General features: G+C 38.6%; 1 protein-coding gene across 2 annotated transcripts; it reads left to right on the top strand.

Annotated features, from left to right (window-relative positions):
- Positions 1 to 502: 502 nt before the first annotated feature.
- On the top strand, positions 503 to 14437 carry osbpl7 (oxysterol binding protein-like 7). 2 transcript variants are annotated; one of them, XM_017310644.2, is made up of 23 exons: positions 503 to 820; positions 2998 to 3206; positions 3368 to 3514; positions 3612 to 3665; positions 4769 to 4882; positions 4980 to 5132; positions 5250 to 5373; positions 5888 to 6006; positions 6095 to 6187; positions 6307 to 6330; positions 7353 to 7503; positions 7701 to 7807; positions 7902 to 8058; positions 8690 to 8836; positions 8921 to 9057; positions 9530 to 9667; positions 9978 to 10041; positions 10119 to 10197; positions 12258 to 12402; positions 12530 to 12680; positions 12862 to 12988; positions 13132 to 13254; positions 13534 to 14437. In XM_017310644.2, the coding sequence occupies exons 2-23, from the start codon at positions 3075 to 3077 to the stop codon at positions 13640 to 13642; spliced, it is 2595 nt and encodes an 864-aa protein (XP_017166133.2). In that variant the 5' UTR covers positions 503 to 820; positions 2998 to 3074; the 3' UTR covers positions 13643 to 14437. The 2 variants fall into 2 exon arrangements, with proteins under 2 accessions (XP_017166133.2, XP_081456860.1); XM_081600734.1 differs by lacking the exon at positions 6307 to 6330 and having other exon boundaries at positions 506 to 820; positions 3371 to 3514; positions 6098 to 6187.
- Positions 14438 to 14921: the final 484 nt, after the last annotated feature.

Here is a 14921-nt window from a genome sequence, read left to right as displayed (position 1 = left end):
TGTTTCCTTGTTACATATTTTTCTGCAACTTTTTTTGCCCATACATGACTTTCCATTATTATTTTTGGTCTTTAGCTACCACCTTTTTTTTGTCTCACCCTCTATGTGTCTTCTGGACAATTGTCAAGTCAGCAGACGTCATTTTGATTGTGTAGGTCAAATCAAGGTCATTACATAAATTTAGTATATTAAAAATTATTTTATGGTCTTAGGAAATCTCAAATTTGGGTTTTCATTTGCTGTGAGCCACAATCACGTTTAACATAAATAAATGTAAGAGATGCAACGAAAATGAAGAACTGAGGAAATCGTTCCGCTTTGGCATTTTTAACGCGTAATTGCGCTTTTAGACGGATAACTTCCATAAATCCAATCCATGATCCAACTCATTCCTGTGGCTTCATGCTGTGTAAACTGGCTGTGCAGAGTGAGCGGAGCCGCATTTCTGCTCTCCTACGTCCCTTTCAGACAGTCGCTATAATACCAGCTAATGCGGATAATGCTCAGGACACGTTGGGTACGGCGCGCGCTCCCTGCCGCGCGCAGTCCTGCTTGGATTTGGACGCAACCCGCGTCCCCCCGCCGGCAGAGAGGGCACGGCCTGCCAGATTATGTGGCCAGAATCGTCGGTAATCTGTGGATTCAACATGTATTTTGACTTCTTTATTTGAACATTTTCAGACAGGTTTTTTTTCTCCCTTCCTACTTCAAGCTATGGTTTATTCCAGATTTCTAATTAACTGATTAGATCGTTTTTTGTGTTTTTTTTTGTATTTCTGGATGAAGGCATCTGATGATGAGAGTCGGACATGAAACTCAGGTAAGCACCTTTGAAAATATATTTTAAAAAATACGCTTTTAATATACAAAACACCATAAGAGGGAACAGCACGTCACCATAGCGCTAATCTGAACAGATCCAAGCGTTCACTTCTTCAGTGACATTTTAATAGGTCTTCATCCGAGGAAAGGAGGCAAATTAAGCCAACTTCTCTAAATAATGATAATAATAATAATCATTAGCTTATGTTTGGCTACAGCTGCTTTATTGTCCTCTTCAGATGTTTGATCAGACGGTTGGAGTACATTTTGAAGTTTTTATTTGTCAAAATTACATACGCACAAGAACAAATACTCTCCCATCTCGGAAGACGTTTAACTTTCAACTTTTATAAATAGAAAACCAAAAAACGCAAAAATAGATCAAAGAAATAAACACAGATGGAACATTTAAACTCACCCTGACCAAATCAACAACTTAAATTTGAACGTTTGCAAAATCTGTAAAACTAGTCGGACTGATTTTTCCAGAGTAATTCATGAACACGGATTAATAATGAGAGAAGTTGTCTCAGTCTTTATTTCAAGAAAGAGATTATAGCTGTCATAATCTGAGCCTTTTAACCCCACCCTCTGGCAGGAGGCCACCTCCACCTTGGATGACTTCTTGGCCATGATTTCCACATTACAAATATCAGCTCCTGATGGTCAGCAGGGGGGGAAAAAATGCCTCCTCTTATAAGACATGATGTTAATTCACTCACTGAATGTTGTCAGAGAGCTCTACAAAACTAGAAAGGATTTTTGTAAAATTTCCAAATAAATAACCATAAGTGAGCTATTGTTAATATTAAATTATCTAGAGAACAACAAATAAATAAATAAAAACTTTAAACAGAGTGTATTTCTTGCGTTTAAACTTGAGTAAGTGAGCTCAGAATCCTCCAAATCCTTTCATCCTGTTTCCGCCCCGTGATGCTTTCATTACTGAGGTCAGTTACTGTGGTCATCCTTCTGGCCTTACATAACACTTCCAAAGTTGCCTTGTATTCTCCACTTTCTTCTGCAAGTGCAGAGAATACACTTGCAGAAGTGTATTCTGCAACTCCCCAACAAAACAAAACAAAAACAACACAAAAATCCACAAAGATGTCCTGAAATCTATCTAAATCACTTAAAATGCATAAATATCAATTAATTGCCTTGGATAACTAGCAGTTAGCTCTTCATACATACATTAAAAAAATAAAACATTAACCTACAAAGGAATAGAATAGATTTGTTTTAAAATGCAAATTTTTTTAAGTTTGCAACTTATTGCACGATTTAAAGACATTTTAACCAAACTACCTTGTGAAATGGTTTGTTGCCGTCTTTCGATGCGAAAGGTTAATTTTTATTGTTGTGTCACAGCTCTTTGGCTGGAGATCGAATTGCTCCAAGTAGCTAAAAGCATCTTCTGAAAATCTAATTAGACAAAGGTTAATCTTCCTCTTGCAGGCAGTCTTTACCATCGTGTCACATACAACACCAGATTAACAACCGGCCACCGCCATCCGCAACTGGCTTTGGACATTTAATTTGCTGCAAAATGTGATTTTTTTTAGGGGGGAAAAATATTGTTTCTTTTGACACCATTATCTGTAAAAAAAAAAAAAAAAAAAAAAAAAAAGAATTTCAAGCTAAGACTTGAAATTCATGAGTGCCTTGGATAAATAGGCCTTCACCCTTACATTTTTTCACTTTACAATCCCAAAGTGCAATGTATTTTTTATTTGGTTTTATGTGATCGACTCACACGAAGGGGTGAGAGTAATACAGTATATGAGTTTCCCAATTCTTTTCTGATGAAAATCTTAGGAATAAATATTTTTTAAGCCACATTTGGTTGCTGTTATGCTGCCGCTACCATGTTTTACTGTGAAGACGGTTTGCTCAGGTTGTTTTCCAACTCACAGTTTTTCGAATGCATGACCAAAACCTCAAATATATTAATTTATGTCTTCTTAAGCAATTGGCTACATCATTCTTCATTTAAGGATGTCAGAGTAATTCAAGCAACGAATACTTGCCATGCTTTTCAGATTTTAATTTCAAAACAATCTCTAAATTTCATGTTGGATTTTCTCCCTTTAACTCTGTGCCTGTAACAAGACAACACGTTTTTTAAAGAAGTTAATCCTTTCTCTATTTCTACTTCACTTTTTCTGACCACAGGAGGCTTTCAGCAGATTGTGGAGGGTCTTTCTGAACACACAGAGGAGCGTGAGGACAAGAGGAGCGTGAGGACAGACATGGACTTGAATGGACCTTCACTCAATCGCAGCCAATCGCTGGCGAGTGGTCTGGAGAAGACGTCACCGCCGTGGAACAAGCCGGCCCTCTCTCAGAGCAGCAGCACTCTGTCGTCTCGTCACTCCAGACAGGTCAGTCACAGGTCAGTTTCAGTCTTCGTGCAGAATAGAAATAATAATAAAAAAAAAAGCTGTTGGAACAATTGTAGAAATTGTACGTTTATCCCAGAAGAATCTGTTCCTTCCTGAACTAAAACACACAATCTCAAGTGATTTTCTGTTTCACGTGTAAGCAGGTTATCAAAGACTGGGAAGTAATTGATGACCTTCAAGTAGAAATGCAAGCAGGAAGTGAGTGTCCTCAGGATATGAGTCCTCCAGGAATGTGTGAGGGGTATCTTCTCAAGAGGAGGAAGTGGCCTCTGAAAGGCTGGCACAAGGTGAGGGGGCTGATGGTGGGAGATGAATAAATGTAATAATTGTACAGTCTCACTATTCTCACTATTATGCTATATTGAGATTTATCTTATTTTACAGAGATATTTTGTTCTGGAAGCAGGAATCTTACGCTACTCCAAAAACCAACAAGATGTAAGTGAACATTTAAGCCTTTAAATACTGACAATACAATACAGTGTTTAGCCAGAAAATATTCATGAAGCTTGAACCTGTTTACCTTTTGCCATATCATATCAATAGACCGCAATATATACTGCTCAAAAAAATAAAGGGAACACTTAAACAACACAATATAACTCCAAGTAAATCAAACTTCTGTGAAATCAAACTGTCCACTTAGGAAGCAACACTGATTGACCCGATGAGGGTCCCCGTTGTCAATCAGTGTTGCTTCCTAAGTGGACAGTTTGATTTCACAGAAGTTTGATTTACTTGTAGTTATATTGTTTAAGTGTTCCCTTTATGTTTTTGAGCAGTGTATTTTATTGGGATTTTGTGCGATAGTCCAACGCAAAGTTGCGCATGATTTTGAAGTGGAAGGAAAATGATCCACGGTTTTCAACAAATACAAGAATTCAGAACCCTCTAATCAGACCCCCTCCAATTACAAATTAGTGTAATTTAATCTGTCGACTTGACAACTAGTCACATGCTCTTTACAAATCTGTTGGGTTTCTTTTACGAGTGGCCAGAAGAAACCTCCTTGTTAAAGAAAGAAATAAGAAGTCATGTTTGCAGTGTGCAGGAGACACAACAAACACGTGGAGGAAGGTGCTCTGGTCACAAGGTTACTTTGATTTTGATTACCTTTGTCATGCAAAGGTTAAGTATATTATGGAGGCACCAAACTTGATTTTCTTGCACATGTTTTGAAATGTTGGTATCAAGCTAAAAGATAATCTTCATTAATATCTGACAGCAAAGACGGGAGACCAACACACTTTCATGTAGGTGGTTATAATGTTACGCCTGTCTGGTACACAATAATCTTTATTGGATTTTGCTTCATAACTAAAAACAAATATGAGGAGGAGAAAATTTAGTTTTTAGTGTTGTTTTTGTCACAATTATCTTCACATTTCTTCTCACATTTCTTCACGTTTCCTTCCTGACATCTGCCTTTGCACAGCTTTAAAGATATGCCTGTACTAACTTGAATACTAGAAAATAAGGAAGTTACGATTTTATGCTACAGGCTTTGAAAGCACTTAAATCTTCTTTTTTTCCCCCATCAGGTGTCCAAGGGTCGAGTCCAGGGTTCACTAGATGTTAGTCATGCTGTTATGTCGATAAACAAAAAATCTAATCGGATCGACTTGGACGCTGGGGACATCCTCTACCACATCAAGGTAAGCATGGTCATTAAATTGTTGCTGCTTAGTTTTAAACAAAAACAGCAGAGTGCTGTCCAAGCTAAAAGACAAAAGACTTATTTTTATCTTCCAGGCAAAAAGCCACGATCTCTTCTACATTTGGGTGACGAAGCTGCAAGCACACCGCCTGTACAAAAAGAACGAGACAACTCACGCTCACGGAGGCCTCCTGCAGACGCTGTCCAACACGACGCAGACCGGACAAGCTCACAGAAATGGAGATGTGGTAACTATGAAATCACTAGAATCAACCCGATCAGCGCCTTCTCTCCGGGAGGTTAAGAAATGAGTCCTACGTTTGCTGCTTTTGACTTTTTTTTTGTGTCCGTTTTTGTGGTACCAGAGTTTGGCAGGAGTTGAAAATTCAGCGGGAGGATCGGGGGTCCTACCATCGGCCAACACTGCTGTGAACTCCAAGGTGTCGGCCTGGCTGAGGCACAGCCACAATCCAGACACATGCGTTCAAGGTATTTTACGCACAGTCAGCTAGAAAAGACCAAAGACCAGAAACTAAAGGCCAGAGGTCATCAACCGTTACAAACCACGGCTGCTTTCACCCTTTATGAATAAAATTTATTTAGTACCGCACAACCTAAAGACTAACTGAAAAAAAACAAACAAACAGATTTTTTATTATTTTCTTACTTACCACAATTGAAAATAAAACATCAAACTTTAACTATGAAGGAAAAAGATACTTTCTTGATTAAAAAGGGGATCAAGTGAATCTGTTCCATATCGGATTCACCTTAAATATGGGATTAAAAAAATAATAAATGGAGATTACAATATACAAATGAATAATTTACAGTAGAAATCTTATTGAAGGCATATTTATTAAAGTTGGAATCATAATTTATACTAAACATAAATAACGGATTCATGAATGCAAATAAACATTGAATTAATTGCATTTGTTTTCAGTAAATCAAGTGAAAACCAGAAGTTGGAGAACTGACTGAACAGAACCATTTGTTTCAGAGTTAAATCGCTGTAATCTGGACCTGTCGGAGCTGAACCGTTTAATTCTGAGGCTTCAGGCCATGGAGGTGGGCCAGAATTTCACTAACGGAGACCTGCAACGCATCATCAGCACACAGGTATTCATAGGCCCTTGATTTATACAGCTGCTGTAATTAAGGTTAATTAAGACATAAAGCACTATCCAATCTTTTTTTTTTCTTTAAGCAGAATCTGTCACTTGAGAAGCCAAAGAAGACAAAGTCAGGAAAGATTTGGGGTCACTCGCGCACACTATCCAGAGTGGAGGCCCTGGGAATGGTAAGAATTCACTCTCTCTCTCTCTTTATGCACCACTTTAACATTTGTATAAGTTCATAATTTTGGGTGTCTGGATTTTGATTGTATTTGTTTAAAACTTTCTTTTATTCATTTCAAAGCCTGTTCGGGGAATTTCCAAGTCGGTGAGTTGCCGACAGGCAGATTATCAATCTGCTTGATCTGTAAAGTAATAGCTATGTAACTGGATCAAAATGCAACACAATTCATTTTTTACTTAAATTTGAGGTAGATGTACAAATGCAATGCATTTCCATATCATGCTCATTCATTCAATGACATCACTTCACCGCAATTTCTTGGAAAATGTTTCATATTGTTCTTTAAAGAATGCTGACCTGCAAAAGACAACATTACTCCAATAATAGCTTGATTTTGAATAAATAACTAATTCAACAATTTGATAAAAAACAAAACTGTAAAATGATTACACTGATCCAATTAGGCTCACCTAAGTGTCACAATCACCAGAGTTAGTGGGAGAAATGTTTTCTTTACATGTCTTGCTCTGCTTCTAGTTGCACTATCAAGTCAAAGTTTTGCAATAAAAGTATAATTTTAGCTCAAATGTATCGATGCTTTATTGCTGTAAGATCTTTCTGGAGGTTATGCTTCAAGTAATATTTATACCAAATACTGAGCTAGCTTGGTTTAGCTTAGCTTGTCTTGAGGGGCTAAACACAAATGTACACCACACTTTATAGATTTTTGTCTGGATTTTGGAAACCACGCATCGTTTTCCTTCTGCTCTGTTTCGTATTGGTCTTTCACATAAAGTCCCGGTAAAATTTATGTTTTTTTGGGATTAAAAACTAGGAAAACCTTAAAAGGTTCTTGATTGTGAACACTAAGCTTGCAGAATCCATGTTCTACTTTTCATTAGAAGCTTTCATGAGTCAGAAACCTTCATGCAAATGTCGTTTGGCTTCAGACGCTCAATACAAGTGGACAAATACTATTTGAGCCTAGTTTGACACAGAGCCCAGATTCCGTCCAGCTGTCTGTCAGGGTGCATGTGGGTTCAAGTGCACACTTTTTGTGCAGGATAAAAGATCGGAGCACCAGGAACAAACTGACAGACAAAAGGCGAATTGTTAAATTAACCAGTATTTCTACCATAACTTGTCCTCTCCTGTCCACCTCACAGCTGTCCTCCAGTCACCTGAGCAGCTCGTCCCACCTCGGCGTGTCAGTGCCCTCTATACCCGACTATGTCTACTCCCAGCTGGCCCCTCCCACTATCTTATCACCCGAGGGCAAGAAAATTCAGCAGGACATCTGCGCCATGTCAACTCAAGGTCAGACAAACAAATCCAAACAGCACCACGAATGTTTATCTTCAGTTTTCACCGAGATTAACAAATTTGAAGACATGGAAGGACTTATTTAAGGCTCAACATGTTCAATGGTGGCCAGAGAAAGTCCATGGAAAACACTATAGTATTATCCACTGACATGTCATGTGCTTCTAAATTATTCTCCTGTGCATCTTCAGTGCTTTCTTCCCTGAAGTCAGTGCATGGAACTCTGGCTCTGGAGAGGCAAAAACTGCAAGAAGCCTGGGAAGCCAACAACCTCCATCAGTCTAACACGTTAGCTGTGGTACGACAAACATCTTCTGCCGTGTTTTCCTGCCTTACTTGTTTGGAGGACCAGTTTCAGAGCTCCTTCTTGCTTCTCCGTCTATCGCCATCAGCCTGTGCCGTCTCACGGGCCTCCTTCAGTAACGGATTCGGCGGCAGAGTATTTTGACGCCAACGACGACGTCCTTTGTGGCAGCTCTTCTGAGGTGTCTGATGAATCCGGGCTCAGCGACGGAAGCACCAGTAATTCAGAACCAGAGGAGGGACACGGTGAGTACGGCTGAAGATTTTGAACTAACGTTACCTCAGCCGTTACCCTCACCCCCAAGGGCCTGATTGTGGGACAACCCTTAAGGAATCATTTGATCATCATCAACCAAAACCATGGTTTTAAAAGTACATTGGCAAGCTACAAATTAAAGATGAGCTCAACTAATTACCGAGCTAATATAAGTCCCAATTCTTAGAAAGGTATATTGTTTACATTAAGTATTTAAGAACTACTGCATGTAGCAGATGTAGCCTCTTTTTGCTTATGTCAATGTATTCCAAATAATTAACATACAGAGTGAAATAAAAATAACCTTTATTGTACTTCAGTGGGGAAATGAAAGTGAAAACTAAAACCAGAAAACAAGAGCAAATGGCATCGTGAAACTACGGTATTTTTATTACTCAAGGTTATCCTACTATGAAATCATCATATGAGCCACTACTTCATTAAGAACAAAACTAGAGATCTGAACGCTTTTCATCACAGTAAAACATAATATATTCACGTTTCATTGTGTTTTTCTAGCACAGCTCCTACCCCTCTGTTTCAGAGCCTCAAAAAAATAAAATAAAACGAAAAAAGAAAATGTGAGATCAACATTAATTCATATTTTCTCACACCGTGCAGCGTCGACGACCAGAAAGTACCGAGCGAGTATTTCCAAGACTCCAAACAATGTTGTTCCCAAGAGCACCGGCCGTCGAACGACTCTGCCGGCTCCCTGCCCTGACAACAGCCACGTCGGCCTCATGGCTATTCTCTACAATAACATAGGCAAGTAGCGCTTCCTAGTTCAGACAGGAAAAAACTACAACTGACGTTACATTTTTTGGAGGCATCTGTCCCTTTTTTCCTCAGGTAAAGACTTGGCTCGGGTCTCCATGCCAGCAGCTCTCAATGAGCCAGTTAACCTGTTGCAGAGGCTGTGTGAAGAGCTGGAGTACAGCGAGCTGCTGGACATGGCCAGCAACACACCAGACCCATACCAGAGGATGGTAAGACTGTCCTGATACGCAGGATGATTGTGTGCAAAAAAAAACAAAAAACATGTGTGTTAATATTAGCTGACAAACTCATCTTGCCATCTTTCTCAAGATCATGAGTTGAATGTGTTAATATTACAAAGAAGAAATTATGACAAAATGAATAGTTCTGAGTTTTATATGACTTGTCATGGCATTAAGGGATAGCTTCTATTAGCAATGCGTTGGTCTAGTTTAGATGTTTTCATCTTGCACCAGCGGTAAAACAAAATGACCATCTTACCTCGACGTTATTTTAAAATAAAGAAAGGAAAGAAGTCTCCACATGAAAGTTGGCGGGTGAAGCAAAGTTGAAATGAATTTGAAAATATTCAATCTCCATCCCTTTCAGTTAGCTGAAATAAATGTACTGGTAGTCATTTTCAAAGTTATCTTTGAAGAAAATTAAACGAGCCTAAATCCTTTTTTATTTTCACAAATCCAGGTTTACGTCGCTGCCTTCGCCATTTCTGGTTATTCCACTGCAACGTTCAGAAACCGCTACAAGCCCTTTAATCCAGTTTTGGGAGAAACCTTCGAGTGCATCAGAGATGATCGAGGTTTCCGCTTCGTCAGTGAGCAGGTAGCCCCGTCTTCTTTTCCACATAAGAATTTAAAAGGAATACTTGTACTCTGCAGTAGATTTAATATAATCATGATAGGACATTAAGATGACTAACCCATGGTTTTATTTGTCTGCTCTGTCTAACCAATTCCTGTTGATTCACATAAAATGATTTATTGCCTTAAAAACTTACAGAAGATTAATATGAATTCTTCAGCCGTTTGCAGTTTAATTTTACCCCTTAAAAAAAGCTAACAAGTGAGATTTGTGTATATGTTGTATTTGTCAAAGTTTTTTTTTAAAAAATCACTTCTTAATTCTGTACCAGGTATGCCACCACCCACCCATCTCAGCCTGCCATGCTGAGTCAGAAAGCTTCACGTTTTGGCAAGGTAACCGCTCTGTTAACATCTGTTTATAAAAGGTTGCTCCTTCACATGTGTATAAATGCGTTGCCTTGTGTCAACAGACCAAAGGTGGAAGAATAAATTCTGGGGAAAGTCACTGGAGATTCTGCCAACAGGAATGGTCAATGTAACTTTGGCAAGGTAAACCATCTTGGCATATTCACTGCTGCTTTGGCAGATATAACACTTGATTTATTTATTTATTTTTATTTTTTTTTAGGAAGCTTAAAGCATGTCTTAATTTAGCTAGCAGAAAATAGAAAACCTTCCTATGGCAGTTAGTATTTTATCCCACACAAAATTAGCTGTCATTTCAGTTTGCTATTTTGGTTAATATAAAATGATTTTTTTTATTGCCAATGCTCATTGGTTTAAAGTAGTATTGAATAAAAATACTTTCTAGGCTGCAAAATAACCCGGGTGTGTAGTTTATTTTTACAGTGACTGAAAATAATCCATGTGGAAACTGTGCTTTTTGAGAGTTGTCTTCCAGCTCATTTATTATAATAAATGCACTGGTAATTACCAGTGCATGACTCACACATAATGTTAGGCTTAAAATCACTTTAGCTTTGAAAGCTATCTGATCATTTTTCATAATCTATTATCATAAATATCTAATGAATGAAGAGGCCGTGTTATGCTTGTTCAAATCTCAGCCTCCACTAGTAAAATCCACAACAGCTGTACAAACACAATGGGAACCTTGCAGAGGCATTAATAGTGTTTGAATTAATCCCTTTTCAAAACCCCGAATTTGCAATAGTTACTGAAAGCAATGCACAAGTGTGGAACAACATTACTTGTTTTTAGACTAGTGTTAAATGCTGGCATCAGCACGAAGCACTAAATATAACCACAGGTGAAGCAGCCCAGGCAGAGAAGTGCGGAGTAAGTGGGAATTAGCGTGCTGAAGGTGTTAGGTGACTAATTGTTCTTGGAAGAGGTGAGTGTTAAAAAGATTTTAGGAGGTAGAGTAGGATCTTATTGCTCCAAATTCAGTCCTGTAAATCAGTGGTTTCCAAGGCAAAGATCACGACCTCCACCATGAAACGCCAACAAATTATTTTACAGAAAATGTCTGGTAATACAACTATTGGCAGTGGACGTGGGCAACAGTAACAAATGAAACTTTTAGGGTAAGACACGTTGCCAGAGATATGTTTTTGATTTGGAATGGAAAATATTTGCCTTCTCTAGAAGAAGCAGAAAACAGATTTACGTAGTTATCAAACCTGATGGTACAAATATGTAGCATCAGAGGTAACCCTGGAGACTTTCTGTGAAAGGTTTCACTGCTTTGGAGGAAAATATAAAGAAATACAGGAAATATCAAAACATTCGTATTATAAAATGCAAATGTCTATCACAGTCTTTTATGGTCTTTTTACATGTTTTATTGAAATCAACAGAAAACATTCAAAACTGCGTAATACTATTGCGTATCTGACTGTGATCTGGTGGTTTAATGAAGATGTGCTGCTTTAAGTAAATAACACTTGAGCGTCACCTTCATCTTCTGCTAAGACAGGCTGTTGCTATTTTTTGGACATTAAAAAGTTAGAAACTTTTTAAACATGTCACTCTATATAAACTTCACATACAGTAAGTGCAACTTCAATTGTAACCAATGAAAGTACTACTCAGATTTTGTATCAATTACCCAATAATATCATTGGTTACTCTCAGGCTTCTCTGTGCATATGCTATGAAAATTAACTCATGTCTTCATGCTGAATGCTTGAAATGGCTGACTTGGTGGGGGACCTGGCCTTGCATTATTCTTATGTCAATTGTTTCAACTTTGAGGCACCAATAGCCTGTGCATAAGTCACTGACCTTCATTCTCCTGCTCAATAAGTATGGAGAAAAAATGGTGACATCACAGCAATAGCAACATCCTCCATTTGAACACAGCAGAACACTAAATGTTAAATACAGCTGCACTTTACCAAACTGAAGCACATAGACAGGACTCGATGTTTCAGATTAATGTAATTGTTGTTAAATTAAGACATCTATTAAAAATACACATTTTGGGCATGTGGCAAGATAAGCATCGGTGGGACAGCAGCCTTGCAATAGAGCAAATGTTATTTTTTAAATGACACAAATGAAAATCTGCATTTATTGAATATTTGCTTTACTGATTGATCCCTTGGGAGTCGCTTTAACTCGACTGTATTTTGAACGTTTTCTAGGTATGGTGATCACTATGAGTGGAACAAAGTGGTAACCTGCATCCACAACGTGCTCAGCCAGCAGAGGTATCTGGAGCATTACGGAGAGGTGACCATTCAGAACCTGACTAACAACACCTGCACCTGCAAGATCACCTTCGTCAAGGTTAAGGAAGCAGCTTCTCAGAAACTCTGAATATTTTTCTTTTAATGCCTTCTTTGAAAAAAAAAAAAAAAACAAAGCAAAAAAAAACAAAACAACCAAAAACAATTTTCCTCGCGTTCTCATTCAGTCTCGTTACTGGGGTTCGGACTCAAACAAGAATGAAGTGCAAGGGACAGTTATCGACCAAAGCGGCAACGTCATTCACCGCTTTGGAGGTCTTTGGCACGAGGGCATCTTCTGCGATACTCTGCCGACTCCAAAATGCATCTGGAAGCCGAGTGAGTCTCCTTATTTCAGCGAAAAATAAAACACACTGCTCTGAGGTGTCTGCATCGCACGTCGATGTTGTTGTTAATCACTGCACAAAGATTCTGCTTTTGAGGTGAAAGGTTTAAGCAGCATAAATCCAAGTGTCACGTTTGCGCTGCGGCCCATCTGGGCGGCTTCTGTCCTGTACAGATCCTCAGCCAAAGGATTACCTGCTGTATTACGGCTTCTCTTCGTTTGCCATGGAGCTGAATGAACTCACACCAAACCTGAAGCCTCTCCTCCCTCCCACCGACACTCGCCTGCGCCCGGACCAAAGGTCGGAGATCCCTTCTGATTTCAAACACTATTTAAAACCAGCGTTCAAAATTACAGATGTGTAGGTTGTGAAAAACGATGGCACAAAGTGATAAATTATGCAGCTTACTTTTGGGGTTGTGCTTCTTTCTTGGTGTTCTGCAGAATGCTGGAGGAAGGAAAAGTTGCTGAGGCCGACAGGAAGAAAGACGACGTTGAAGAAATTCAAAGAGAGCGGAGAAAGCAGCTGGCCAAGAGGGGTGAGGAGCATATGCCTCGGTTTTTCAAGTAAGTGCAGACTAAATCTGGACAGATTTGTTTGTTGGTCAAACTGTGGAAAAATGTCCTTTAATTTACAAAGTGGACTCATAGGTCATAATTTTTCCTAAACAAATATTCAATAAATTAGCAATTCAAAGCATGGGTAACGCAAAGATGTTTCAGAGGCTGCAAAGTGTATAATCCATATTTCGTGAAAAACGAAATATGTTTTTCACAGCTGTCAGCATGATCACCAGTATATTCCAGGTTTTCAAATCGCTAATCTCCTCCCGTTCTTTGCCTCAGGAAAGCCAAAGATTCCTGTGGACGGGACGTGTGGCTGACCAATGGCACTTACTGGAAGCTCAGGGACGATCCAGGTTTTTCTAATCTTGCAAATACAGTCCTGTGGTAATGGAAAGAGACCTCAGCGACATGCACACAGCGTAGCTTTAATGAGAAAACCGCCACTGTTTGGTGGTTTTGAACAGCATAAATGACCTACTCTGACAGAGTGGAGACGGTGCTGCTTCTGGTCTCTCACGGGCGAACCTTCGTCGACACACTTTGACACAACTTGTGGGGAAACAGAAAGAACTTTCCCTTTTATAAGCTTATTGTATCATGATTTATAGAACATTTCAACTTGATGCGCGCACAATTTTAGGAACTGAAAAGTTTTCTTTAAGATTAGAGTCTGTTTTTGAATCTTGTGTAAAATGTCATTGAAATCTCGTCCTCTTAAACAGCTTAAACTGCACTTTCTAATTGACTGGATAAATAAGCTGGAATCTATTTTACAGTCAAAGTAAAACCACCTGACGTTGCTGCTGTGTAGATGTTATGATTCTGCCACCATGCATGGAGCAGCATCTCTGTCCTCTGTGGGCTTTCTAGCTGTTTTTGCTGCCTCCAGAGGCCAAATAAGGTACAGCAGGTTTACGTCGTACTTTGTTCAGGAAACCAGCAAGTGAGCGATGAATGATGGACGCTGCACATGTTTTAATTGAGACCGATTTTTGTTAAATCGGTCTACAACTGAATGTTGTTCCTCAGGCGTAGCTCACTTTGGATGAAGCGCTTTGCTAAAGGGCAAAAATTATGCAATATTTACCCTTTGAGATGTCTTTCTTGTACAAGTTATTTATTTACTGTATACTGGTTATCTAAAACAATATGTTTACTAATAAAGATGATAATACGTACCCAACTACTTTTGATTATTATTCTTGGTGCAATGGAAAAACATTGAGTAAAGTTTATAATTATTATTTATTTTTCTATGGCTATAACTTGATCAATAGTGATTAATTTTGTGCTCAGGATGCTGGTATTCACACCTACCATCAGTTATAATGAATCAAATGGGTAGTGGTTTGCAGAAAATTCAAATCATCTCACTGTAAATAGCCTTCAGTCAGAGGAAGTGTGTGCATAGCTTTGTTTATGAGGCTGAAATCCACCAAATGAACACCATATCCATCGCTCTAATCAATTTATTTTTTATTGAAGTGTGTAGAATAAAATAAATTTTTCATTAAAATTGGAAAATTATTATTTTTTTGCATAAATGACATGGTAAAGCCCCTTATTCTGTGTAACCCTAACTAATTATTATATAATGAAATAATAGTTATGTCATAACAAGTAAAAAAAAAAGTGCCCTGTTTGTCCATAGCAAGATGCATCATCGA

Source organism: Poecilia reticulata, chromosome 19 (assembly GCF_904066995.2).
Source record: "Poecilia reticulata chromosome 19, P_reticulata-male-v2, whole genome shotgun sequence".
In the NCBI taxonomy this organism is placed as follows: domain Eukaryota; kingdom Metazoa; phylum Chordata; class Actinopteri; order Cyprinodontiformes; family Poeciliidae; genus Poecilia; species Poecilia reticulata.
This window is presented reverse-complemented; position numbering and strand designations above follow the sequence as displayed.